The sequence below is a fragment of the Mugil cephalus genome, chromosome 11, assembly GCF_022458985.1.
Source record: "Mugil cephalus isolate CIBA_MC_2020 chromosome 11, CIBA_Mcephalus_1.1, whole genome shotgun sequence".
In the NCBI taxonomy this organism is placed as follows: Eukaryota; Metazoa; Chordata; class Actinopteri; order Mugiliformes; family Mugilidae; genus Mugil; species Mugil cephalus.
Genome location: NC_061780.1, coordinates 9,384,721 through 9,410,479, shown reverse-complemented (window position 1 = coordinate 9,410,479; position 25,759 = coordinate 9,384,721). Strand labels below are relative to the sequence as shown.

The following is a 25,759-nucleotide window of genomic DNA, read 5'->3' as shown; positions in this document are numbered from 1 at the left end:
GAATTAAAAAAATTAAATACTTGGGGTTTTCTGAAACTTTTGACTTCTAGTGTATATCCAACGAAACTTAGAGAAATAACGAATAATGTTAAAATATAGGTCAGTAGCAAATGGGCTTTTCACGAACAAAACTTCATTACCCACAAACCATCACGGCGACGCAGTTAACGACGGCCGTCAAGATGGTGCTTGAAAGTACTATGGTCTGGTAAGGATTTTGAAATGTGTTCAAAGTTTAAATTTACAAATGCCAACCTCTTGCAAATCAGCGTGTCCAATTGCGAACACAGCGCGCTTTTTTTCACCGCGTTTGTCTAAATCAGGGAGTCGCGTTTCCTTGTTTAGTTCTGGATTTGATGTGCTCGAGCCCTGAGTCACTCCATAACCTAGCTCTTTTAGCATCACCGATTAGCAAACCCATGGCCGGATAATGAACATGTAATAGATTTTGCCCTCGCTAACGCTTATCGGTTTTATTTAAAGCTTTTTTGTTACTACTAAACATTTCTGTATTCCAGCTGTGAAGCTCCTCGTCGCAGCTCCTGACGTTGAATGAGAACAGCTGTAGTCTAACGTCTTAGCACTAGCTTGCTAACAATACCTGCTGTCATTGTCAAAGCAAGCAACTGTAAACATCTCAGACTGGAGCTTTCACATGGACCAGGCTCATACCTTATTTATTACGAAATAGAAGCTGTCTTTCAGTTTTTATTACATTCAGAGCACACATGAAAACCCTCTCTGATAAACAATGTTGGTTTCCGTCCACTGCCCGAGTTCGTTCAGATCCTCATTAGTATTATTGCTATTTACTCTCAATTGCCACTTCATTAGGTACACTGGAGAAAAGAAATGTACCGTAATATAACAGTTTTTCACTGAAGCTTCGTAAAAGTTGTAACATTCATAATTTGTTTGAAGTGATCGAGAAAGCTGTGTTTACATCTGAGAGGCATCATGTGCATCATGTAATGCTGACGCATGTTTCTGTTATTTTGAATATATTTTAGGCTAAATAAGGAAACACATTTGTATCTAAACGAGTAAAGCTTAACAGCACACAGCACAACAAACTACATCCTCCAAAATGATCATACAGGTAAATTTTGTTGTCAATTGCAATTGAGCATTACAACCGTAATTAAGCTCAGATTAGATCCTATGTCTGTTATATTAGACTGTGATGAAGTGAATGTATGTTGATACTTTATCATTTTGTTGATAAATTATCACTGAGCTTTGAGTCGATACCATTGCAGGCTCCAGAACAGGGGAAAGAAACCATAGTACATCATTGTACTATGTAGCTTAAAAAACTTTATTGCAATCAAATATACTCCTATATTATATTGTCCTTTGACTTTTTTCCACAGCTATCCCATCTGTTCCGTTTTTCCTCATTGTATATGTCTGTGGTGCTGTGTAACTCACTAAATTGACAGTGTTTAGATGTTAGGAGTAACGCAGGCTTTTTCTTGATAAGAACTTTTTCTTTTTTTATCTTGGCATCCCTTTGTTTTGATGAGCTGACCTTTTATCTGGGAGACGACTGTTGTTTGCTTTCATCACAGAGGACTTGGAACTGTTTCCCAACATAAAAATAATATGTTGAGTAGTGATAAAAATGATTTTAAATGATTAACTCACTGTTTACGTTTCTGTTCTGTTTCTGTTTCTGGTCTTAGTGTGGACAACAGCGAGTACATGCGAAATGGAGACTTTCTGCCCACCAGGCTGCAGGCTCAGCAGGATGCAGTTAATATTGTTTGTCACTCCAAGACTCGCAGCAACCCTGAAAACAACGTGGGCCTCATTACCATGGCAAAGTAAGAACCGATGTGCTTCAGTTAGTGTACTGACATTTAAAATACGTTGATGTTATGTTGATGTTATGTCCTTGTGCAGCAACTGTGAGGTGCTGACTACACTGACTCCAGATACGGGGAGGATACTGTCCAAGCTGCATGCTGTGCAGCCCCGTGGAAACATTAGCTTCTGCACTGGCATCAGGGTGGCACATGTGAGTCTGTGATTTTCATTAAACATGGAGTCTTCTACACTCCAGCCTCAACAACAGAGGAGCTGTAAAAAGTTGGGATGTGTTACAGTATGACAATATCCTTTAAATGGTGCTTTTGTTTACATACACAGTGATTGTCTTTATTTCCTTCTTTTCTCTCTGTAGTTGGCACTGAAGCACAGACAGGGAAAAAACCACAAGATGCGCATTATTGCATTTGTTGGCAGCCCCGTGGAGGACAATGAAAAAGAAGTAAGCTGGTCTTTGATGTAAATCGTTGTATTTTTATGTGATTTGTAGTGGTGTATTACTTGATGAACACTTGATTTGACAGTGACAATCGGGATCATTATGATAATCGAGAACAAGGTATATTAGTCTAAACATTTTCTCTGAAGATGCCAAACTGACACTGATGTAAACAGCAAGCATGGTCCACTAGACACTTATACACAAGCTGCATGCTGCGCAGCCCTGTGGAACAGCATGCACAGCTGATTAAAAAACATGTTGTGGAGCATGAACTGATTTCATCCTTGGTAATTATTTTCCATTCATCAGAATCCTGAAAAACCAGTGCTTCTGTCAGTTGAAGTATTTCTCTCTTTCTGCAGATGGTCAAAATGGCAAAGCGTCTGAAGAAAGAAAAGGTCAATGTGGATGTCATTAATTTTGGAGAGGAGGTACTTTTCTCTCATAAGCGGTTGTTCCTATGTTGACTTTTGTATGTTGTGCTGTGGACAACGTGATTCTAAAAGTTTGTCTGTCCTGTACAGGAGATGAACACAGAGAAGCTGACCTCCTTCATAAACACACTTAATGGTAAAGAGGGAGCAGGCTCCCACCTGGTGACGGTGCCTCCAGGTCCCAGCCTGGCCGACGCTCTGTTGTCCTCCCCCATTTTGGCTGGAGAAGGTGGTGCAGTGTTGGGCCTGGGCGCCAGTGACTTTGAGTTTGGAGTGGATCCTAGTGCAGACCCAGAGCTGGCCTTGGTAAGAGAGAGAGAAGGGGAAAATACTGCAATTATTTGTTTTATTTGTATTTCTAGCTTGTGGAGTTTTTATTGTAATCCCAGTTTACGCTGTATTGTATAACCACGAGTACTCCAAGAGTTAAGTTCAACTCTGTTTTCGTTATTGTCTTCTCTCTGGTGTAGGCTCTCCGTGTGTCCATGGAGGAGCAAAGGCAGCGACAAGAGGATGAAGCTCGCAGAGCCGCTGTTGCATCGGCTGCTGAAGCTGGCATTGCCTCCCCTGCTGCAGATGGTGAGAAAATTTCCACCAACTTGAGTCGCTATCATAGATGCAAATTTCTGCCCGAACGTCATTATGTTCACACCACTTATTTTCCTTTCCGCCTCAGAATCCGAGGATGCCCTGTTGAAGATGTCTGTTCCACATACAGACTCGGCCACACCTGCCCTACCAGATTTCAGTCGCATGACAGAGGATGAACAGATCGCCTACGCTCTGCAGATGTCCATGCAGGGAGCAGGAGCAGGTTGAAACAGTTTTAGTGTTATGAAATTACTTAATTAAAAATGTATATCTTATACTATTTTGCATTCTTTATTTAGTTTTCATCACAGTCATCAGTGTGCTTGCGTGTACTTAATTAAAATAAGTCATAAAATAAGTCATTTAGCGGTGACCAAAATGTATGTTTTAAATGTGGCAAAAAAATGGAAAGAAAAAGTTATAGTAGCTTTTATTATATTTAATTATCATTGGTACAATTAGTTTTGTGGGCAAACTAAGAGTCTGTGTTCTCATGGCCATGTGATAATAAATGCAGTGATCTGGGGAGGCTGGCATCGATGTCTGTGATTTGTTTGTACTATACAATTTACTGTCTGACATGGAAAGTTTGGAGCCTAAAAAAACATTTCCACACACGGCACATTTGATTAACTATGACACTATTTTGTTAACCAGCAGATCACATTTACTCCCTGAGTGGTTTAAAGGATGCACGTATTTTTACAACAGCACTCCACTAAGGAGTTTATAGCTGAGATTAAAAAGGACCACATTTACTTAATCTTTCAATCCCCTTTTTTTTCCTCCACTGACAACAAATCTCTTCCATGTGTCATGCAGAGTTTGGTGCTGAGGACATGGACACGGGTGCTGACATTGAATCCAGTGAAGCCAAGGTCAGTGCAAGAAATTACATTATTAAATCTAATTTTTTATTAGATTTGAAAATGCTTACGCTTTTGTTGTCTATGTCTAGGATGAAGAGGACTACGACGTTATGCAAGATCCAGAGTTCCTTCAGAGTGTTTTAGAAAATCTTCCAGGGGTTGACCCCAACAATGAGGCCATCCGTAACGCCATGGGCTCGCTGGCTTCCCAGACTGGCTCTAAACCTGACACCAAGAAGGATGAGGAGAAAAAGAAATGAGGATCCAGAGAAAAGAGTTTAATGTTTAACAACATGATAAATAAATAAAAAGTGAGAATTGCACTGCATGTGTCATTCAAGGCTACCATGTTACTCTCCTCACTACAGGAAATATTTGTTCATCCATTGTTTATGTCATGTGTCAACTGTAAACCTTTTTGCCTGTTCTGTTTTGGGGCCTACTCTGATCATAACCCTTTTTTTTTGTGTCAAGCACATGTGCTTAATTTTGAATCTTTTGTAATAACATGGACAGATTTCCTCAATAAATTTACAAAATACAAGTGCACATTTTATTTGTTGCTTTAATACAGTTGGTGTTAGACACTACAGTTGTTTACACTTGTAAGTGTAAATGAATGTTGCATTGAAATTCAAAAATGTTTTCTTCCACTACACACTTAACACATTCATTACCCACTTAAGACGCTACTAAGTTTTAAAATGCAAGAACTTTGTTAAGCGAAATCTAGGAAGAAAGATACAAACAGCCAATACCCTTTGTATATGGAAAAAATGTGTGGTCATGTAAGTGTATACCAAAGCAGGTAAATAAGATTTAATTTTTCTTAGTGTGTACTTTATACCCAAGTATTTATGGTTAATTAGTGTATAATGTATATAAGTAAATATTTTTGAGTAATATATACAATCAACAGAATTCGGAAATAAAACTTATCTATATATGTGTATTCATGTGCCAAAATAAATAGTTAAACTATTATATAAAACAGTATTTTCGGACTTTGCATCAGGGTATGGTGTGGCGCCACAACATTCGAGGAAAGTCACTGTCGCGTCATGGTGACGTTTAACGTATGCGACGTGAGAAAAGTCAGGAACCAACTTCGCCAACTGGCAGGTAACAAAATTTTCGTCCATGCACGAGATAATGCTAGCTTGGGTTTGCGCAAACAAAACACGCATGAAATGTGACACCTTACAGTATTATTAGTCGAATGTTGCACTGACCTAAGGATTATTGTTGTGGAAAGTCAGCTGGCTGACGTTAGCAAGGCCAGCTAGCAGGTATTAGCTGAAGTAGCTAGCTGTTAGCAGAAGCACCCACTTGTTGCACCGTGACAGTTTGAGTGTTAGAAATCAACTGTGTCAGACATTGCATGCTTCTTCACGCATGTCTGTTGTTTATCGGTGCAGGCTTAGTAACACTTACATACTGGTCGCGTTTGGCTTGCACCAAACAAATCCGTGTCCCAGTTGAAGATCTCAGTCAGCCATACAAGTGTAACATATGTAAATGTGTCACCCTGGTGTAATTAAAGGATTGTTGTGTGAATTGTTCTGATTCTTCTGGTCTCCTATAGGTTTTCCACATTGCGCTGGCAATGGGGGACATGAAGACCCCAGACTTTGATGATTTGTTGGCAGCGTTTGACATTCCTGACATTGATGCCAAAGAGGCCATTCAGTCCAGTCCGGACGAGGAACGGGATGAGGTGGGGACTGATGCAGAGGAGAGAGAGGGTGGGTCTCCTCCATGCTTTCCCGATCCCCCTGCCCCTCAAACTGACCCCCCTGTGGTCAGTGTTATTGTTAAGAACACAGTGCGGTCTGAGTCTTTTGAAGAGGAAGTGAAGTCTGTTGGGGACAAAACGGATAATCCTTCGAGTAGTGCCTTAGCCTCTCAGCTTCAGGTCAAGGTGGATGGCCTCACCTCACAGTTGGGTCCTAAACTGTGTGTTGATGCTGCCATAGAGGCCCAGATTACCAATGGCTTTAAAGGATCTGTCCCCAGCGATCAGGGACGGTCCAACACAGAACCATGGTCCCAGTCCTCACCTCTGAGGTCCACACTGAGTGAGGGTGAAGGCGATAAAGAAGCTGAACCTGCATCGGCCCAGAATACGACTGATGCCATAAACAGTTTGAGGCCCCTCCTCTATCCCCAGGCTTCTGCCACGGCCGGTCCCACATTCTCATCTCCTCATTCCCCTCCCTCCATCAGACTTCACCTTTCTCCTCGCTCCCCTCAGAAGGATGACACTCCCGATAGTCATCCATTATCTTCCCCATTACCACAAAACGGAAACACGAAAACTGGAATCAAGCATGTTTTGCACTCGGATGAAGATGACTCAGAGCCAGATTTAGGAGGTCCACTGGTGATCCAGGAGAGTCCAGAATCTGTAATGTCCCCTCCTCACAAATTTAAACACAGAGGGAAATTACAGTCTGAACCACTTGAGTCTCCTGAAAAGTCCTGCTTGGTTCCTCATCCTCCTAATCTCTCTTGTTCTTTGCCACAACCCAAACCCCAATTTGAGCAGAGCACCCCCAGGTCTCCCCCTCCGATCAAGCCCCAGAGCCCCCAGGACTCCCTCCCCTTTGTCAGCAAAAGTTCTGCACTAGGCCAGGAAGAGAAATACCCAGAGCATGTGATTGATGAGAGAGACTCGCCTGAGAGCCCACCACCCAGTGAAACAGGTCTTGTAGTCTCCAACAGAAGCAGCAGTCCTGATCCACGCTCAGCACCAGGTCCAGACGTGAACCACAAGGAGTTCCATCATCAAGAGGAGCCCATGGAAAGTGAGCCTCTGAGTCCAGAGGACAAGCCAGGTGACGCTGAAGAGATGAGTGAAAAGATGACTGAAGATGGGGAAAATGTAAATGAGGAGAGCTATGATGCCGGCGCTGACGGTGCCGTGTCTGATGGTGTTTCAGAGACCGCTTCATCTCAACCGCGACCTCTCACAGTGAAAATTAAAACGCCTTCCGGCAGCATAACAAGGACTGTGACTGGTGTTGCACCTAAACGAAGCGGAAGAGCCACCACCAAGGCTGTGGATGGTTCAAAAGCGTCTCCAGAACGCCACAACACAAGATCAAAACGGGGCGTTTCACAACAATCCCAGTTGTCGGCAGTAGCAATGCTCCAGGATGCGTGCGCTGCAACAATAGAAAGTGCCAGTGCAGTTAAAGAGAAAAACACAGTAGACTTTAAACCTAAAGTTTCCCCTACAGCCGTGAGCATCACAAAAACTGCAGCACTTCCCTCCGTCTCTGGCCCCTCTTCCTCCAAAGTGGGTCCAGGCGCAATGAACCTGCGTGGCCTGGGTCAAAAAACCCTGAACAGCGGTATGGCACTGCCTACTCCTTTACCTCTGCTTCCTCCTCAAATCAGCAGCAGACCGGCGTCCATAGTCAACAGCACTGGGGCCATTATATCCAAGAGTCAGACCAACCTGGTGGAAGCCTTCAACAAAATTCTCAATAACAAGAACCTGCTTCCTTGTTACAAACCAGACCTGAGCTCCCCTCTTCCACCAGAGTGGGGCATTCCTCTTCCTGCACAGGTAAGCTGTCTTTGGCTATACCAGTGAAACGACGAATCGAATAATTAATCAGCTGCAAAACATTTGTGGCCATTTGATATTACATTCTAATACTTTTTAGGCAAAAAATATTAAACATCGTCTTTTTCCATCTTATAAAATGTGCTGAGATATTATTGTCATGTCAGTTTAGGGCTCTTTGGACTGCAGTTTAAATACATAATTACTGGCTCTGGAAAATTGTGATGGACTTTTTTTGTGGAGTCAGACAAAACTACTGACTGTGTAATGAAGGGAATACTTTTAACTGGTAATGAAAGTAGTTGTAGTAAACTTCTCATATCTATAATAGATCATTGGGTTGATCTTGTTGTTATGCTAAGCATACCAAGCTAAGGCTGATGACAAGAAGCAGCCAAAACTCAACTAGCTTTTCTCTCTCCAGCAGTTCTAAGGTCTTAGTTGGTGTGGCTAAGGCTGATTTTGTGTCTGATCCCCTGCAGGGTTACCGCTGTCTGGAGTGCGGTGATGCCTTCGCTCTTGAGCAGAGTTTGGTGCAGCACTACGACCGACGCTCGCTGAGGATCGAGGTGACCTGTAATCACTGCGCCAAACGCTTGGCCTTCTTCAACAAGTGCAGCCTGCTTTTACACGCCAGAGAGCACAAGGAGAAAGGACTGATCATGCAGTGTTCACATCTGGTCATGAAACCTGTCCCCATGGAGCTGATGATCAGCCAGCAGGAACCAGCAGCACCTGGTGAGTGAACCCTGACGTCATTTCTTCCTTGTGCGGATGTGAGTACCGTGTACATTCTTCCTTCGTTCCTAGACGGGCGTTCTCTATATATTCACTCTCTTCTTCCCCTTCAACACCGTCATCATCCTCTTTAGGCCAGGCCGCCCTCAAGCCAGGATCCCACGCACAAGCAGCACCTAACAAGAAAGCAGAAGCAGTGCACACAAGTTACAAGTGTCCTGAGTGTCAGGCTCAGTTCAGCAGCAGAGAAGACATGGCGGAGCATTTCCAAGAAATCAAACCAGCGCACAGTACTGTAAGTGTTTGTGAGGAAGGAGAGCGAGACATTTTCATTTTGTTTCCTTGTGATCTTCTAAACGAACTGTAGTTTAACTCCAGCGTTTGTCTTCTCCTTTGTTCTCCTCTTTCCTAGCCATGCACAGAGTGCTCCCCTCCCATGCTCCTGCCCAACGGCTGCAGCACAGCGGCTCATCAGCGCATCCACCAAGGCCTCTCGCCGCACGTCTGCCCAGAGTGTGGCTTCACCGGCAAGCAGTCACTATTTCAAACACATCTGAACGAGACCTGTTTGCACTTTTCCCGCCGCATTGGGTACAGGTGCGACTTTGTCCTCACGGTTTAAATGAATCGAGGCAAAACCGTGCTCTTACACTAATCGTGTTGCGTTTCGTTCCCCAGATGTTCCAGTTGCCTGGTGGTGTTCGGAGGGTTGAACTCAGTAAAGTCTCACATCCAACAGGCTCACTGTGACATGTTCCACAAGTGCCCCAGCTGCCCCATGGCTTTCAAATCTGCCCCCAGCATACAGAACCACATAACCGCGCAGCATCCAGCACTTAACGAAAGGCAGACCATGTATGTGCATGTACATTCTCAACTTCGTGTCTTCCTTTAATGTAATTGACCCAGTTTTCCTTCCTTTGCAGGTTGATCTACAAGTGTGTCATGTGTGACACAGTTTTCACACAGAAGCCTCTGCTGTACGTCCACTTTGACACTCATTTAACAAATCAGAAGGTGCATGTGTTTAAATGCCCTCAGTGCACCAAGCTGTTTTCTCAGAGGAGTTCCCTACTGGACCATTTCAAGGTAAATATACGCTCGTGTTCTGGGTGTTGAGATGTGTTTCAGTCGATGTTAAGACAAAAAAAAAACAGCCTAGTAACATCATCGGCATCTCATTTTACCGCTCACTGTTCCTTAGACCCACAAGGCTCCCGCATTAAAGGGAGAGTTGCCTTTGCCTCCAACTACTTCTTCTCGTCCACGGCCGTCTGCGAAGTTAGACAGCTCAGATGGGGAAGAATCGATGAATGAAGAGAAACAACAGAAAATCAAGGTAGAAAGAATAAAGACCCCCTCGGGGTGGAAGTGCACGTCCTGCCACACGCGCTACACGGATCGAGAAGACTACATTGCTCACATGAGTGAACAGCACGGCAAGGTGTGAAAGTCCACCGTCAACATTTATTATTTTGATTTTGCATCCAGCTGCAGCAAATGCACTCACGTTGCAATAAGTGTGTTTTTGTGTTGTGTAGATTCTGAAGAAGTTTCCTTGTAACAAATGCGAGAGCTCCTTCACCACCACCTCCAGCATGAGGCGACACATCAGAGATAAGCACAAAACCGTGAGTCGCGGCTTTCGCTGCCAGTGAGTATCTCTCGTAAGTCGTCGCCGCTGTGAGGCACCAGGCGATGGTTGTTTGTCCGAATTCTCAAGCTGTCATCAGGAGGGTTTTCCTTTTCAACCCTGCCTTAGTAGGGATGTGTACCGATACTCCGAACCATAAAGGCCCCGGTGCTGGTGCAGACGGTGGTAACCAGACCGAAACGCAACGCAGATCACGGTGCTTCTTTTCTGTGCCACTGACTTTTAATTATCAGCCCTTTAGCTCTGTTGCAAAACTGTCAAAAGTTTGGCTCTAGATATTAGATATGCACGATATCTAGAGATATTGTGCAAGGGAAGTAACACCTTGAATTTGATTAAACATCTGACGACGCATGGCATTTTTTTTTAAAAGCTTAAACATGTACTTTCTTTGATAGCCTACAAGACCCCACGCCACTGTTTTTTATCATAAATATGATGGTTTATTGTGAATTTGATTTCATTAGTTGTATTTATATTATTTAAATTAACATTCTGTCCAAGTTGCACATCACAAAATGCCTTAAAAAATCAAGAGGCGTATGATTTCCATTTTTTAAGCACCAGCACCGTTTCAAAAGTACCGGTTTGTCAGATAAAGCCTTAACGATAGCCACCCCCAGGACTTGAGGCCCACTGCACGTCTACAACCCAAGGGTTTGAAACCACCGCTATAATTGCCTGGTAGAACTTTAAATGTGTACGTAGGATGCCTTAAAACCAGTGGGGGAAAAAAAGCAATGTCTTCTCCAACGTGCTCTGTAATGATTCAATCATAAGATTTGTGATTATACGTGATGTGTACGTGTTTAGGTTTTGTGCCGAGGGTAAGAAAACCTTCGGCAGCCGAGCAATGTTGGAGAGGCACGTTCAGCTGAGACACAGGATGGACGCTATGAGCCGGGACACACCAGTGGTAAGCCACTGACTCTGCATCTCTTATGAGAAGGGAGACGGGGAGATGTTTTTTCTAAACGGTCTTTATATGTTCTTGTCAAAGGGAGGTGGGAATGAGGCCGACAGCTCGTCAGAGCAGGACGGCAGTTTGGGCCCTCGCCGGAAACGCAGAGGAGCCGTGAAGATGGAACCGGACGAAGAGTCCGCGGACGGGATAAGTCCGGTGAAGAAGGTGCGCGCTTCGTCCTCTGCGCCCTACTCACTTCCCGAGTCTGGATATCGCTGCGCCCCCTGCGGCTTCACCACAGAGGACCAGGCCACCTTCCTGGAGCACATCGGCCAGCACAAGAGAGGAGAGGCCGGCAGTCTGCAGTGTCTGACGTGTGGCGCCTGCTTCACGTCCACCTCTTCTCTCTCGCGCCATCGCTTCATCACCCACAGAGTGAAAGACGTGTGCCCCGACAACCAGCAGTCCCTCGGCGTGCAGGCGGCTCCTTCTGGTAACCGCGACGATAAGAGTTCTCTGAACGGTTCGGCGCCGGCCTCGCCCTCCAGTCACCCCTTCACCGGTCAGCTGAAAGAAGAGGAGGGCGCACTGGCCTGTAAGGTGTGTGGCAAACACTTTGAAAAGGCCTCAGATCTGAACACACACTTCAGGACTCATGGTATGGCTTTTATCAGTGCGAGGAACGCAGGAAAAACTACCTAAGATAGCAAATACAAGAAAGAAAATGTCGGTGAGTCCATAGGTGGTTAAAGAAGAAGTGCCTGTTTATTGTTGAATTCTCATGAAAGTTATGCACCTATGCACTGATTTAACCAAAGATGGTGATTCTCACTGTTCAAGGTGGTCCTTGACCTTCTGAAACTCAGGACCTAATGCTGCATTTCTCTTCTCAGTAATGATACTGATGAGATTAAGGCTCCTTCCTGTTCAGACCGGTTCACCGCTGTGAACGCGTAATCATGTTTCTAATCCCGCTGTGATTGTGACGGCTGTTTTTAAATGAAAGTTGATAAACGACGCATCTGTTTAGATTTCATTATTTTCATCCTACTGAGAAGATTTTTTATTTGTTTGTTCTTTTTTTTTACCTTTTTTTTTTTTAGAGAATAATTGCTGTGGTTTAGAATATGATGATTCACTTATTATTAAGTACATGTTTAACTTAAGGCCAGCCATTTTCCAAAGCGTTAAGCGATGTTTTAGATTATTACCTTAACTACAATCACTGGCTTTCAGCATGTATATGAGAATATATTTACACATACTGGGTGTTACATTTAATTTCCTGTTCGGGTTTTCACAATGTTTCCTCACTGCAGTGTAGGGACACTAACACGAAAAGGATATTTCGTACAAAAAAAAAAAAAATACTTTTGATAGATTCCCAATTCATTTGGGCTGAAACTTTACTTTTTAATATACATTGTCTGGCCAAAAAAAAAAAAAAAATCACCCCTGTATTTAACTTAGCAAAGAGATACAAGCCTCCTGTTGGATAGTTACTGCATGGGTGATTATCTTTCAGCTGGAAACAAGTTATTTAAGCCCAACTGATGCAATGATGCAATGAGTAGCTTCTCATTTCTTAAACAACCACGTGGAAAGACACATCCTGTGGTTGGTCGTGGTCCCATGGACTAAAATTGGGTTAAGAACTGTCCGACTCATTATTATTATTAACCCTGATTGATCAACAGTGGAACTCAGGGCTTTGTTTAATTGTGAAAGTAAGATCATTTCCACACATACAGTGCAAAGGGAACTCAAGGTGTTAAGAAAACCAATAATCAGTGAGGTTAACTGGAAAAAAGACTTTAGTTTGCTAGCTAGCATAAATATTCTGGATATACTCTGGATCAATGGAAGAAGGTCATGTGGTCTGATGAGTCCAGAGTGATGGGGCATCGGGGTAAGAAGAGAGGCAGATGAAGTGATGCCCCCATCATGTCTAGTATCTACTGTACCAGTCTGTGGGGGCAGTGCTATGATCTGGGGTTGATGCAGCTTCTCAGGTCCAGGTTCAGCAACATTATGCCCAAAGAATGAGGTCAGCTGACTCCCTGAATATACTGAATGAACAGGTTATTCACATCAATTGATTTTTTTCTTCTCTGAGGTCATTAGCATTTTCTAAGACGATAACGTCAGGATTCATGGGGCTCAGATTGTGGAAGAGTGGTAGAAGACTTTGATCAGTGGTCAGACTCTTCCACCATCATTACAAGATCTTGGTGAAAAATGAATGCAACACTGGATGGAAATGAATCTTGAGACGTTGCAGGAGCTTCTTATTGAAACAGTGCCACGCTGAATGCTGCTGTAATCCAACCTGAAGGTTGTCCAATGAAATATTAGAGTGCATGACCTTTTATTTTGGCCAGGCAGTGTAATTTTACACAGATCACATACATTAGAAGCACGCTGGGTATCCCCACTGCTAGACAGGGTTAGGGTTAAACGTTCATGGTGGCACGACACCTGAGAAGACATCTGGAATAAATGTGAAAGTGCTGCCTCTTATTGAGAATCTCGACTAAGGGAGAGGCCCTGCACATGTATGTTTCTGTTGCACGTTAAGTCAAATAGGACCAATTACCATCTGCAAAACAGGAATTCAATCCAAAAACTCGAAGCTTTGGAAAATGGTCAGCAGTTATCTGACACTATGTGTACTGGGGTGAAACTTTCAAACTGTTGAAGTGAGTTTTAAAATGGAATGTACTGTATTTACGCCAGATTAACAGATTTCTTCCCTCTCAGTGAGCGAGAGACGGAAGCAAAAATATGTGTTTTTATCGATATGCAAGGGGACACTAGCAAAAACTACTCAATTCTGACATCACAGCCCTGCGTTAAATCTTAGCTTCACGGAGGTTATCGTGTTCATTGTTGGAGGATGTAGTCTGTGGTGCTGTTAAACTGGATCGAGTTCAAAGAACTAAAGTGTTTTTGTTATTTCTGTTACTAAAGCGGGGTCGTCAAAATAACAGAAACATGCTGGTACAGCACAATTGATGAGTACCACAAACTACAGACTCCATAATGAAAACACAGTTGAATCGACGGCTCTCAGTTGTTTTGTAACTCGCGCTCAATTCCTTAAACGTCACAAAGATTTATTTCGAGATTGTTATATTGGACTGTATTTGTTTTCACTAGTGTACCTAATGAACTGGCATCTGAGTGTATGCGTCTTAATGGAAATGCTGTAAACAGATGTATGTATTTCTTATGCTTTTCTGAGAACATGAGAGTATGTTGAACGTTTTCAGACTTTGGTAAAAAAGAAAAATCAATCTTTGTTCTACGCAACAGGCTGAAGAAATCCAATCAGATGTTTCCTCGTGGTGACACAGATCAGGTTGTGTTACGTGAAAACGTTCAACGAAATGGTTGCATGAGACAAAGAGGACTAGGCCGTGGCGAGTGTTTTGTCGTGAGTGCTTCGTTATGATTTCATCTTTACATGTAGTGATGCCTCCCTCTGTGGTGAGGTGCTAGTTCTCTGGAATATTTCTGACCACACACCAGTAATGTCCACAGACGGAGGCAACGTTGTAAAAGCGCCTCCCCCCTGTAATGTACCGTACTCCTTGTAGACTTGTTTTTTTTTTTCTTTCCTCAGGAGATAATCCAATGCCTTAACACACACTGTTCTCTTTTAGAGTATCTGCTTTTTGCATCGACAGAAGATTTGCCTAACCAAATGTTTATTTAAAAAAAAAAAAAAAGTTGAATAAAAACTAGCACACTGGCATAAACTTACCTTTCTTCTCCAAGTAGAATCTTTCATCATGTGTGTATATTAGTAGTCTTTATTGAATTCAGTAATTTGTCATGATGTACATATTAAATCAATCTAATAATAGACCCACACGGAGTGTATCAGACATTATTTCTCTTCAGTTAGTTAAAATATACTTTCTTAGAAATATAGAACAGATGATTTAAAACTGAAAACTAAATGAATCTTACACATCTTATAGTTAGTTGATGAGTACTATAGCCACATTCCTACAATCGTACATGAATTATGGGTGGCAATTAATCTACGCAACACATGCCTTCAGCACAAGTAAGCTACATTAGGAAGAGCTGTGTTAAGTGTGTAACAATGATAACGTCTCAGAAGAGGAGGCTACGTATTTGTGCTTAACTAAAGCTCCTGCAGGTGCAGCGACTCTGCTCTCACAGCAGCAGGAAACCCATGAAAAGAAACAGGAGGGGCTTCATGTAGGCGGAGATCCCCTCCACGCTCAGGGATGGAGCTCCTGGATGGGAGAATGACACAGAAACACAATACAAGTTGTTGTTTTTTTTATTACAGTCTCCCTGGAAAAGTTATGAGTCTGGCTATTTTGAATGTCTATATTTTCCTCCGGCGTCGCACGCTTTGACTCGTCAAAGTAAAAATGTAAATTTATTGAGTTATTTGCCTGTGAACCACACACTCTCATTGTCCACTCAGTATTGGCCACTTGGAAGCCGCATTTTAAATTGTCATAGTGAGCTCATGACTAAGTGTCTACTTACAAAATGTCTTCAAATGTGATTTAAAGTGGCTTAAATCTTAAAGATCTTGGTTTCATTGATTTTGGTGGCGCTTATGGTGACGGGTAGTAATTCTAAGTTTGTTCTTTAACATTATTTCCCAGATATCCAACAGTGTCGTCTGTGTGTTACAGTTACCATGTTCAGTAAGTTGGCAATATTTAATTTGTACCTTATTTGGAAGAACGTGCGCATAATTTTAAATAAAAGCGCCGTTGATAGTGACTTCACAGGCTTTTCGAGATTAGCGTTCAGGCTAACATGCTGACGTTAGTCCTCGTGTAGTTAAATGGTTTTTAAAAATGTGTTAGTTATAAGTATAAATTTAAAACCTGGAACAGCAAAGACTGTATGTGTGTGTAATGTGACTGTGTGAACACAGGAGCTGGACACTCACAGATTTAGGATTTTTAGCAACTTTAAATACATTAAGTGAGATTTGCAGTTTATGATTTACAACCTTTTAGTGTCCCACAGATGAATTATATTTTTTATTGTCAGATTAAAAGCTGTTCTGGATCCACTGGTGTTTTAACAGTCGGTGTCCTCGTACCTGACTCCACATTGGTCGGGACTGGTTGAGATCGGTCACGAGACCCGGTTGCAGCCTTTTCAAGGGAAGCACGCTGATCCTCCGTCAGTGCAGCCTGCTGTTCACTGGTCACCATAGCAGCGTTGTCGGGCCCGAGGGCTTTAAGCTGAGCGGCGGAGAGTTCCTGGAAGGAAAGGTTGTAATCGATATATGAATGTGAGTATCAATCACAAGAGAAATCCTGCAATCAACACTGTGTTTATACAGTTTTGTGTTGCATAGAAATACACTATATGTTGTACTATGTGTTTTGCACGTGTGTCATCACAGATGATTAGATCTGATTTCAAATACATTTAACTACAATTTAAGAAGCAAACACTTTTACTAGCTGAGAGTAAGATTGCGTCATTAAGAATATCAAAGATGATTTTATAAAATTAAAATCAGGTAACTGGCCACTTGCAGTCAGATGATGACTAATGACCACAAAATTCACATAACATCACCCCATGTGTCCACCAGATGGGTCCAATCAAAATGATTGGACTATAACAGAGCTAATTAGTCATTCATATGTAGCTCTGTTGGTGGAGTCTGCGGAAATATCTGTCTCTTCAGTTGTTAAATGCTCTTCTATGTTCCCAGATAGTTACTAAATGTCCTGTTTGCTGCTGAGAGGGTGATGAACTGTTAGTTGGCAAAAACTGCTGACAAAGTTCAGAGGAAGTTACTTACAGCGAGGCTTTTTGGAGGAATGAGTGGAATAGAAGACTGGCTCAAAAATGGCAAGACTGATGAGTCCAAAGAAGCCAACTCAGCGGCATCCAAACCAGCTGAGGGAGACACAATCATTCACAATTCACAATCATCCGGTAGAACACCAGCCACTAACTTACAGCACTTTTGAGAAATTTGGTTTCCTGCTGATGGCAGAGAGCAGAGATGACGGTCTTACCAACAAAGTTGCCCAAGTCTGACACTTGTGCTGCAGTCCAGGTGTCGGGATCTCCATACGCAGCCACAGCCAGACTTTTAAACTGCTGGATGGCCTGGTAGGAGCAGTGGAGACCATTCAGGGAGCCCACGGCATCTCTGTGACACAAATGTTCACATACGACTAGATTAAATGACACATTACTCTTAAGAAGAAGGGCTGTCATTTCTTTTGCATTTGTGTTTGAAGCGTTCTTTTAGATGTATGACATTCAGACATAATGTCAGTAAAGTCTATTAAAACTACAATAACCATTGGGTGCATGGTGCACCTACTTGAAGGCGTCCGTGCTGAGCTGACTGATCTCGTTGGAGTTTAGGCCACAGATGAACCGGTTCAGCGCTACCATCTCTGGAGCTCCCAGCTGCTGCGCTGTCAGGTTGTTATATTTAGCAACACCCTTCCACACCGGCTGCAGCTATCGAGACACGAGTCATATCATGAGTTTAATGAACATGATAGCTGCAAACATGTGAAGCTCTTTCTCTATTTCACCTGTGAGTCTCTCCAGCCACAGCGGGCAATTTCCTCCAGAGAGTCCAGAGCGAAGGGGAGATTCTCCAGGTCGGAGTTGGGGAAAGCTTGAGTTATGCATCCCAGCTGCAGAACCACACTCTCAGTCATCTGCGACACTGGACCAAAGGCCTGCAGACGCACACACACACACAGACATACTTTAAACAGCTGGTGACTGATGTATCACATCCAAAATGTGGGACTCCTTCCGACATAAGCAATTATAACCACACAAATTTGGGATTCCCATTCATATCTATGGATCCTTTGGAAATTTCTGTAGGAAGAAATGTGTTAAAATGAGATATGGCTTTGCTGAGGGATGCAGAGGGAAATATTGGGAAAAGCAGGACAGGTTATCTTTGTTTTGGCCGAGACGTTTTATTTCACTCATTCATTGAACTTTCAGTTTCAGTCCAGTTCCTTTTGTTTTTGCTTTGTTTAAGAAGCGGTGGCAGTGCTTTTTAAAAAGTAAATCACAAAGTTTAACTATCTCCAGACTATAATAAACCCATTCAGAACCTTACTGCAGCACTCTTCCCGTCAACTCTACAGTTAATTAAAGCCAAGACTAAAACAAATCAAATCGAGATGATAAAGTGACTTCTGTGACTCCATCAGTAATGTCCTTTCCTCCTTAAATGAACGGATCATTACCTCTACTGCTTTTTGACTAAGCACATCCAGCTGCTCTGCACTGAAGTCAGGAACTGCACCAAGTGTCTCTACAGTAGCCAGGAATGTGTCATTTGAGATTGCGCCCAGCTGTGCTGCTGTCCAGTAGACATTGTCCACTCCCAATTCTTCGATCAACGCCTGAGTGGGTTCTGCACCGGTGCCAGTGTTAGCTGAGTGAGGCCCAAATACAGACAAACAGAGCAAGTGAGAAATATAAATCTACAATGTTGTACATATTCTTTTTACGCAGCATCACAAATAAATGAAAAACACCTCCCCACACCTTGTCTCTTTTTACGTGCTGCGGTGGAGGCGGAGGTGGAGGTGGTGAGATTAAAGAGTTTCTTTTTGAGGGCGTCTGAGGCACGGGGCAGGCGTGACTTCAGGAAATAAAGGACATCCTTCATCCAAGGCTGACAGAAACACAGAGAAGGAAGACGTTTGAACGAAAGAAGGAAAATACATGAAAAGGCAAGTCAGTTTTGAGCAATGTAGTGCAGAACTCTGGACTACACCCAAGGGAGAAGGTAGATATTCACTTTGTTAGGCAGAGCCGATACGGCATTATCATCCAGAAGAAGAAGGGGACCCAGGGATTCCACGGTCTCTGCTGACCAGTCATACGAATTCCTGCAGATGATGGAAAATGCATCAGACTCTTTGTTTTTTCGTGCTTGTCTCTGTGATAACTCTTTACTGCCACTGGGAGAACTTCCTACCCAAAGGTCTGGTTGACCAGCTGAATTAGAGCTTCTCTGTGCTGCTGAGGAATGTGCTGGCAGGACGCCATGGCCTGGAGGCTGGAGTTGAGGACGACAGGGGCCAGGAGACGCAGCTGGGACGGCTGCAGCTCGCACAATAGCGGGCCGAGCCTGAACATATCCGCAGTAGTCAGCCCAGATAAATCTGTCCCCTGCAAGGACACAGTTAAACATTAGAGGATGCTTCTGACCGTGAAGACCAACTCATTATGTGACTAATAGGCAGAAAGTACAGACAGGTGATAATGTAAGGACAAGATGATTTGAAGTGGTAAACCATCATTATTACATCTAGAGCTAAACGGATAAATTAACCAAGCCAATGCACTAGCTCATTGTACATGTGTTACTATCAAAAGAACCTGCAGTACAGACATAGTAAACTAGATTTCAGGTGATTACATGGTTTCCCATCCAGAGAGAGAACATCAAATAAGGGACACCCTTCACTCGTACAGTTTTAGTGGCTAAATGCAATGCTTTCCCTATAATTTGTCGCCCGTTTGTTTGTTTGTGTGCGTGTGTTTCCTTGTGTGTACATTGGTCAGGCAAAGCAGAGCTCTCTGAGTGAGTGCTGGACGGGACGGGGAGCGAAGAGGCAGGGAGCTCAGATTGGCCATTTCCATCTTGTTAAGGAAGACAGGACACACGGAGTCGGGTAAATCCTTCACCTTCCAAGGCCTGGAATAATGAGTTACACATGACAGTCAAATTTCGTCATAGATCTTCTTCTTCTTCTTAAGAGGATAAAGTGACATCGGTCTGCTTACGACAGGCGAAGAAGTAACAATGTGGGAATCATATCCAGCTCCTCTTTGGTGATGTTTATAAAAAAGTCGCTTCTCTCTTTCTCCAAAGTCTCAAAAAGCTTCTCAGCAGCGCATTCGGCCTGGAAACACATCGGTCATCAGTCAGGCTACTGCTTCTATTCATCGTACACGTTGCATTTACAGATGCCAGTTTGTGTTTACTTTATGGGTGCGCCTTAATCTACCTGAAATTTAGAGAGCCATTCTTGTGTCTCTGTCATGGCCAGAGCTATGTCCAGTGCATCGCTGTCGGCAGCGTTGTCAATCATCTTGCAGGTTATGCCCTGAAGGACTGAATGCAGCCTCCTGTTTGACCAAATTTAAATTTCAACAGATTAACCAGTGGCGAAAATGTACATACAAGGCCATGCAGAGAATCTTAACACTATACAATCTATGTACTGAATTAAGATCATTGTGTTTTGTCTTGTTATGTTGAGGTTATAATAATAATCTTCTTTTTTGATGGTGTTCTTTCAGAGTGTTTAACGTGACCAATATAATCCACGTTTTAAGTGATAAATCACAGTACACAGTATTTTCCAAAACTATAGACTCACCTATACTTAAGCTGCTTTAGTTTTTGCAGCTTCGTAGCCAGGAATGCTGCCTAAGGAAAATGCACCAAAGGAGGAAAGATATCAACACTTTTTAAGCAAAAAACAGCTAAAATGTAAGTAGCTGTTTCAGGATTTGTTGACAATGAATGGAAGCAATGGGGTTTGTTGGCACGGGAGGGTGTAATCGGGGATGTTACCTGTGGCAGACTCCAGGTTTTATTCTCAACTTGGTCCAGTGTGGTGATGTTCGCTTTGTCCAGGTTGTCAAGAGAAACGCTGCGAAGCAAACGGCCGGACAACTTCTGCACCAGCTGTGAGGCATTCACATCTCCACGCAGCTGGGAGAAAACATTTAATTATTTTAGATATTTGTGTTATTTTAGATGTTCACACAGGTAGCACTGAATACTTTGTTATATGATGTGAAATCTGTGTTTTTCCCATATTTTTTCCCCAACTTTGCAGTCCCTTCTCTTCTCCAAAAGCGGATAAATGCGCTTCTACTTATTGCTTCCGTCTCTTTACTCACCCCCTGCAGCATGGCCTTCAACTGCCCCTTCCTCATTCGCTTGGAAATGTTCACCAGGGCCTCTGTGTCGTTCAGGAAGTCCTGCGCTTTCACATGCTTGAACACGCAACTCGGCAAACCTTCCGCAACTGACTGGAGGGCCATCAGTTCCTCACCTGGCACCTCGTTACACTGAGGGGAAGCAGAATGGGATGAGTATCAAGAGAGAGTGGCAGTTATCAGACACAGTGTGTTTCAGCCCTATAGGCTCACCTTCTTATCCGACAGCTGTTTCTTAACCAGAGCGTGCAGCTGACTCGGCTTCCATTGGACATCAGATCTCAGATTTTGGAGGACCTCTTTGAGCTTAGTTCCGGGGATTTCAGACAATTGTTTGGAAGTCAGTAATGTAACACTACTACCCAGTTGCCATAGGTCTGGAGCACTGCTGGTGTTTGACATCACAATGTTGACAAGGCGCTTCTTCAGCTTAAAACAAAGATTGGTAAAAGTTATTATTACATCTTGCTGGGGGGAGTATAATGGGAAAGGTTGGGTAAGTAGGTTGGTAAGTACCTTCGTGATAAGCGGGTTGTCACAGTCCTCAAGCTGAGAGAGAAGTTTCTGGCTGAGGTCGGGAGTCAAGTTCGGGGGGTTGTAGTAATAACAAGCCAGTGGGCCGAGCCTGCAGAGGTTCAACACCAACAGTGTAGTGGTTAATTCAGCCTTGAACCTGGTCCAACTTACTCTGGTACATCCGTCTGTATAAAAACTTATTGTACCACAGCACTGTCTTTTATCTCTTAAGTTTTTCCCGACCTAAAAAATACAACAATGATAGTAATTTAAGGTACACGGTGAGTAGAAACCACTAGGATCACAAGAGTTTACTCAATTGCTTGTTTTTGTTCTGTTTGCAAATGGAATTTAACACCATAATTAATTTTCAAAATAGGGTTTGCATCATTAGATTCGACGCTTCGATCTGCACAGGTACAATGCACTACTGAATACCCATGTGTTCGTCCATGAATACGCACTTATCTGCGTGCTCTGGAAATCTCTCTCCACTGTAGCACTCTTGAATTTTATTGAGAAACTTCTTGCTCAGGCTGGGGTTCATCTGGGTTGTCCTCATGGTGGACTTGGACCACTGAGCTGATTTGAAAAATTCACACAGCTGAAAGAGGAAGAAACCAACGGGGTTATTTACTTCTCATCGTTACTTTTACTCTTTAGTGTTTGCTGCATGACCCCTCACCTTTTCTTTGGGAGAAGAATCGACATCATCTGGTCTTAAATAGGAAATGTAAGGACCCATCATGGTGAGTGCGTCAAGATCCAGCCACCTCACTGAAGGTTTGCAGTAATCCATAGACCCTAAGTAGTGAATGGTTGCATTACAGAAGAGAGATAAGTGACAGAAAACAAGGCATCGCGCCTGCTTATTTATGCATGAGAACTTAGAGTTTGCTGAACAACTCCTCATGTACATGTATTTTGTCAGCACAGATCCCAAATATGACTTTGTATGTGAGAGAAATGCTTTAGTTTGACTTAATTTCTTACTGGAGTTTGCGTCAGATGGAGGCCTCCTCATCGTACAGTTGAAGAAGTTCTGTGTGATCTGGTCTTTTGCCCAGTCTACCACCACAGTCCTTTCATCCTCAGACATGAGATCATACACGTCCTGCAGCATGTTCATCCTGGAGCCAACAAGCAGTTTTACAGTTTTACAGACAAGCTGCGAGGAGGCTGCGGACAAAATAACTACATGGAAGCACACTTACATTTTTTTTATGTGCTCAGCCTTTACTTTTCCAGGAAGGCTCATTCTTGAAGAGCGTACATCCTGGAGCACAGGTTTGGCTGCCCACAGCAGTGTGTCGTATTCATTTGCGTCAATGTTGTTTTCACCTTCTCCGGTCAAAGCTGCCCAGGACATGGGGGCCATAAATGCTTGGATATAACACATGGACGGGTTCTATGGGAATATGAGCGCAGGTATGAATAGGTGGCCAGAGAGCAGCATTCATTCACTCATGGATGCTGTTGTTACGCTTTTTGCATTGGTGCACTGACCGAAGAGTTTCTCATCAGCTTGATCACGGCTGAAAGCTGGCTGGAATTCCACATCTTGTTTGTCTAATAGGAGACAGAAATTTAAAGAATATATAAAATCTTTTTTTTTTTTTTTTCAGTGATTAACAGGCTGCCCACAACGACAATTAAACAAAATAGATTACATGCTATTATGTGAGCAAATCTCTGTGTATGAGTGTTTGTGTGAACTGCATGTGGAGATGTTTGTGGGTTTACATGAATCTTTGTATTCACACCATTTGTTTGGTAACATCCATGAAGAGAAGACTACGTGTGTTTCTATCTTTGACCCCAGGGACTAAATTGAGGACATCAAGAAAAGTGGACAGAAGGGTGTTGGATTGGTCACTGTTTCTGCCGTCGGCAGGCACGTCACTGGGAAAGAAATTAGGGCAGAAACAAAATTTGATTCATGTTATTGTTTGATTGTCAAGACAAATTTAACTGAGCACAGTTTTTGGTAACGCCTCTCTTTCTTTGCACACAATATCTGACAACTTGAGTCATGTAACCTTGCTTAGGCATATCTGAACAATAACTGTTTTTTACTAAGGTTTTTTTTTTGCAGCACATATGGAATAAATCAAATACATTTCGTATCATTTCTTTAAATTAAATCAAAATGAATAGCTAAAAGCAACAAAACATAAGACGTTCTCATGGGCCTAAATTTTATTTCAGTGCACTCATCACTTGCTTCTTCAGGAAAACACAAAACAAAGACTTATCAGAGAAAATTACCTGTTGTTGAAGATAGGTGTCAGATCTGTCATCTGAGGAATAGGGTATCCTGTAACAGCAAGCCTCCTTATTTATATGTGGCCCAATAACAGGACCAGTCCTATTACAGGACTAATCTAAGTATTAGCTGTGAGACTATTTAAAGATAGATTCACATACTCTGTCATGGGATAAGGATTTGTACAGTGTATAAATTATGTCTAATTTAACAACAAATCACGTCCTTTCTCTTGTTCACGTATTCTATAAAAACATGCGTTTAGAGTTCTCTCACCCTTATCCAGGCACTTCATCATCTGATAAAAAAGACACATCATGTTAGATTCAAAACAAACAACACAAATAAATGTTTAAAATCTCTGTATGAAACCATCATCACACTTCTTAAGGTGTAATACGTGATAAGGCTGAGTGGCCCAAAAGTGAAAATCACAAACTCAAGCAGTGAGTGACACAAAGCTGTTATATTTATATATGTTGCACAAATCCTGTGTCTGGGGTGGTGATATGCTTGAATTTGATTAATTTAAAAAATAATAATATAAATTAAATATATAAAATCATTGTTACAAAATCAAAAAAAGATAAGTTAATAAATGCAAATTGATTGCTTACATCCATTTACTTTCCATGACACAAAAAATCTATATCTTTTTTCCATCTAAGCACAAAATGTTGTAACTGAAGAAGTCATCTGTCTCCAACCCAGAACATCTGTTGAAAATAGGTATAAATTAAAAACACTGTTTCAAGATCAGTGTTCAAGCAACTTACCAGTTGTTTGCAAATGTCCATGTGGTCAACTTTATTTGCGGGTTTCACAGCTGCAGGCATAGCTGTGCAGACAAAAAAAAAGAAAAAAAGAATAATGAATGTGCACGCATGTTCTGTATTAATGTACATGCTCACAAGACAGTGGACGAAGACTCAAATGAATGCACCCGTTTTTACAGTTAAAGGGAAAACAACGCATATAGTGGTTTTGCTGCTTACCCAAGGTTATACAAGCCATTAGGAGTAGAAAGAAACCGGTTCCTCCCTTTGGGGTCATGGTGAATAGCTCGTCTGTTTACTGACCATAATGGCATAAAGTTGAGATTAATATCAGCCCATATGACATGTGAGTTCAACACATTCATTACCTTTAATTCAGTCCTTTCTGGATTTGTCTACTAAGGCATACGTAATATTTCGAACAGAGGTTGGCCATGGTTTTCCAGTTGTTGTGAAACCTGTCTCCATGTGAGCCACCTCCAGTTTTCTGACATAAACCCTCCTCTGAGTATAACGATCATACCTTCCTAGTAACCATCTGCTCCTATGGGAAACTCTATGGTCTTTGGAGGATAATGTGCAGGGAAAAACAGGTTTGGTAATGTACATGATGTGCATCCACGCATCCACACGCACACGCATCCACACACACACACACTCTACATCTTTGCTTCTAATAATTTGTGTTCTACCTCATGGACATTTGCATGTTGGTATTTTGCTCTCATTCAAATAGTTTATTTCCAACTAGTTTGACTTCTCGTTTAAATACGGCCAATGAACAATACGAATAATCATCTTATGTAAAAATTCAACATGACATTAGAGACAGTCACTTATGAAGAATTCTTCATTCAACAGAAAACACACAAATAGCTGCCCGTATTTCAATCTAAGATCAAAAAAGTTTCGACACTTCACCAAAACTGAAAAGCAGAACAATGTATTGATTTATATAAGAAAGTTATTACTTACAGAATCTGTTTGTCCCCGGGAGATGCTACAAAACATGCAAGTTAAAATCTGACAGAGCGAGAATCTGCGTGCTCTTCCTCTGCCTCTACCACACATGTGATGTGAGCTGAGCGGGTGGTTACCTGTCCTTGATGAAGTCAAATCAGGTGCATGACATGTGTGCGCGCGTGTGTGTGCGTGTGTGTGTGTGTGTGTGTGTTTCTGTGTGTGTGGTGGAG

General features: G+C 42.5%; 3 protein-coding genes across 3 annotated transcripts; 2 read left to right on the top strand and 1 right to left on the bottom strand.

Annotated features, from left to right (window-relative positions):
- The first annotated feature begins 150 nt into the window (after positions 1 to 150).
- Positions 151 to 4,715, top strand: LOC125017013 (26S proteasome non-ATPase regulatory subunit 4-like). The gene is made up of 10 exons (XM_047599837.1): positions 151 to 208; positions 1,686 to 1,826; positions 1,906 to 2,020; positions 2,186 to 2,272; positions 2,635 to 2,703; positions 2,797 to 3,012; positions 3,177 to 3,285; positions 3,383 to 3,520; positions 4,120 to 4,175; positions 4,256 to 4,715. Exons 1-10 carry the CDS (start codon positions 183 to 185, stop codon positions 4,424 to 4,426), a joined length of 1,128 nt encoding a protein of 375 aa, XP_047455793.1. The 5' UTR covers positions 151 to 182; the 3' UTR covers positions 4,427 to 4,715.
- A 478-nt stretch (positions 4,716 to 5,193) lies between these two features.
- Positions 5,194 to 14,912, top strand: znf687a (zinc finger protein 687a). Its single transcript, XM_047598033.1, has 11 exons — positions 5,194 to 5,288; positions 5,752 to 7,740; positions 8,223 to 8,478; positions 8,613 to 8,773; positions 8,891 to 9,075; positions 9,157 to 9,333; positions 9,405 to 9,567; positions 9,683 to 9,922; positions 10,020 to 10,132; positions 10,946 to 11,048; positions 11,133 to 14,912. Exons 2-11 carry the CDS (start codon positions 5,773 to 5,775, stop codon positions 11,736 to 11,738), a joined length of 3,972 nt encoding a protein of 1,323 aa, XP_047453989.1. The 5' UTR covers positions 5,194 to 5,288; positions 5,752 to 5,772; the 3' UTR covers positions 11,739 to 14,912.
- On the bottom strand, positions 14,834 to 25,680 carry otoa (otoancorin). Its single transcript, XM_047598035.1, has 29 exons — positions 25,542 to 25,680; positions 24,786 to 24,864; positions 24,567 to 24,628; positions 24,067 to 24,088; positions 23,793 to 23,841; positions 23,288 to 23,426; positions 23,031 to 23,093; positions 22,739 to 22,932; positions 22,518 to 22,654; positions 22,210 to 22,328; positions 21,989 to 22,128; positions 21,525 to 21,633; positions 21,222 to 21,437; positions 20,970 to 21,140; positions 20,638 to 20,778; positions 20,441 to 20,490; positions 20,066 to 20,186; positions 19,842 to 19,960; positions 19,611 to 19,752; positions 19,030 to 19,223; positions 18,850 to 18,940; positions 18,594 to 18,723; positions 18,290 to 18,480; positions 17,612 to 17,761; positions 17,392 to 17,534; positions 17,078 to 17,214; positions 16,858 to 16,955; positions 16,141 to 16,303; positions 14,834 to 15,307 (listed from the first exon to the last, which is right to left on the bottom strand). Exons 2-29 carry the CDS (start codon positions 24,841 to 24,843, stop codon positions 15,225 to 15,227), a joined length of 3,432 nt encoding a protein of 1,143 aa, XP_047453991.1. The 5' UTR covers positions 24,844 to 24,864; positions 25,542 to 25,680; the 3' UTR covers positions 14,834 to 15,224.
- Positions 25,681 to 25,759: the final 79 nt, after the last annotated feature.

Coding starts and splice junctions, on each gene's coding strand:
- znf687a (XM_047598033.1), top strand. CDS start 5,773: ATGGGGGACATGAAGACCCCAGACTTTGATGATTTGTTGGCAGCGTTT. Junction 9,923..10,019: donor TGAGTGAACAGCACGGCAAG/GTGTGAAAGTCC, acceptor TGTGTTGTGTAG/ATTCTGAAGAAGTTTCCTTG. Junction 10,133..10,945: donor AGTCGCGGCTTTCGCTGCCA/GTGAGTATCTCT, acceptor GTACGTGTTTAG/GTTTTGTGCCGAGGGTAAGA.
- otoa (XM_047598035.1), bottom strand. CDS start 24,843: ATGACCCCAAAGGGAGGAACCGGTTTCTTTCTACTCCTAATGGCTTGT. Junction 22,329..22,517: donor TCCATCTGACGCAAACTCCA/GTAAGAAATTAA, acceptor TTCACTACTTAG/GGTCTATGGATTACTGCAAA. Junction 16,304..16,857: donor TTCCTCCAAAAAGCCTCGCT/GTAAGTAACTTC, acceptor CTTTCCTTCCAG/GAACTCTCCGCCGCTCAGCT.
- LOC125017013 (XM_047599837.1), top strand. CDS start 183: ATGGTGCTTGAAAGTACTATGGTCTG. Junction 1,827..1,905: donor GGCCTCATTACCATGGCAAA/GTAAGAACCGAT, acceptor GTCCTTGTGCAG/CAACTGTGAGGTGCTGACTA. Junction 3,013..3,176: donor CAGACCCAGAGCTGGCCTTG/GTAAGAGAGAGA, acceptor TCTCTGGTGTAG/GCTCTCCGTGTGTCCATGGA.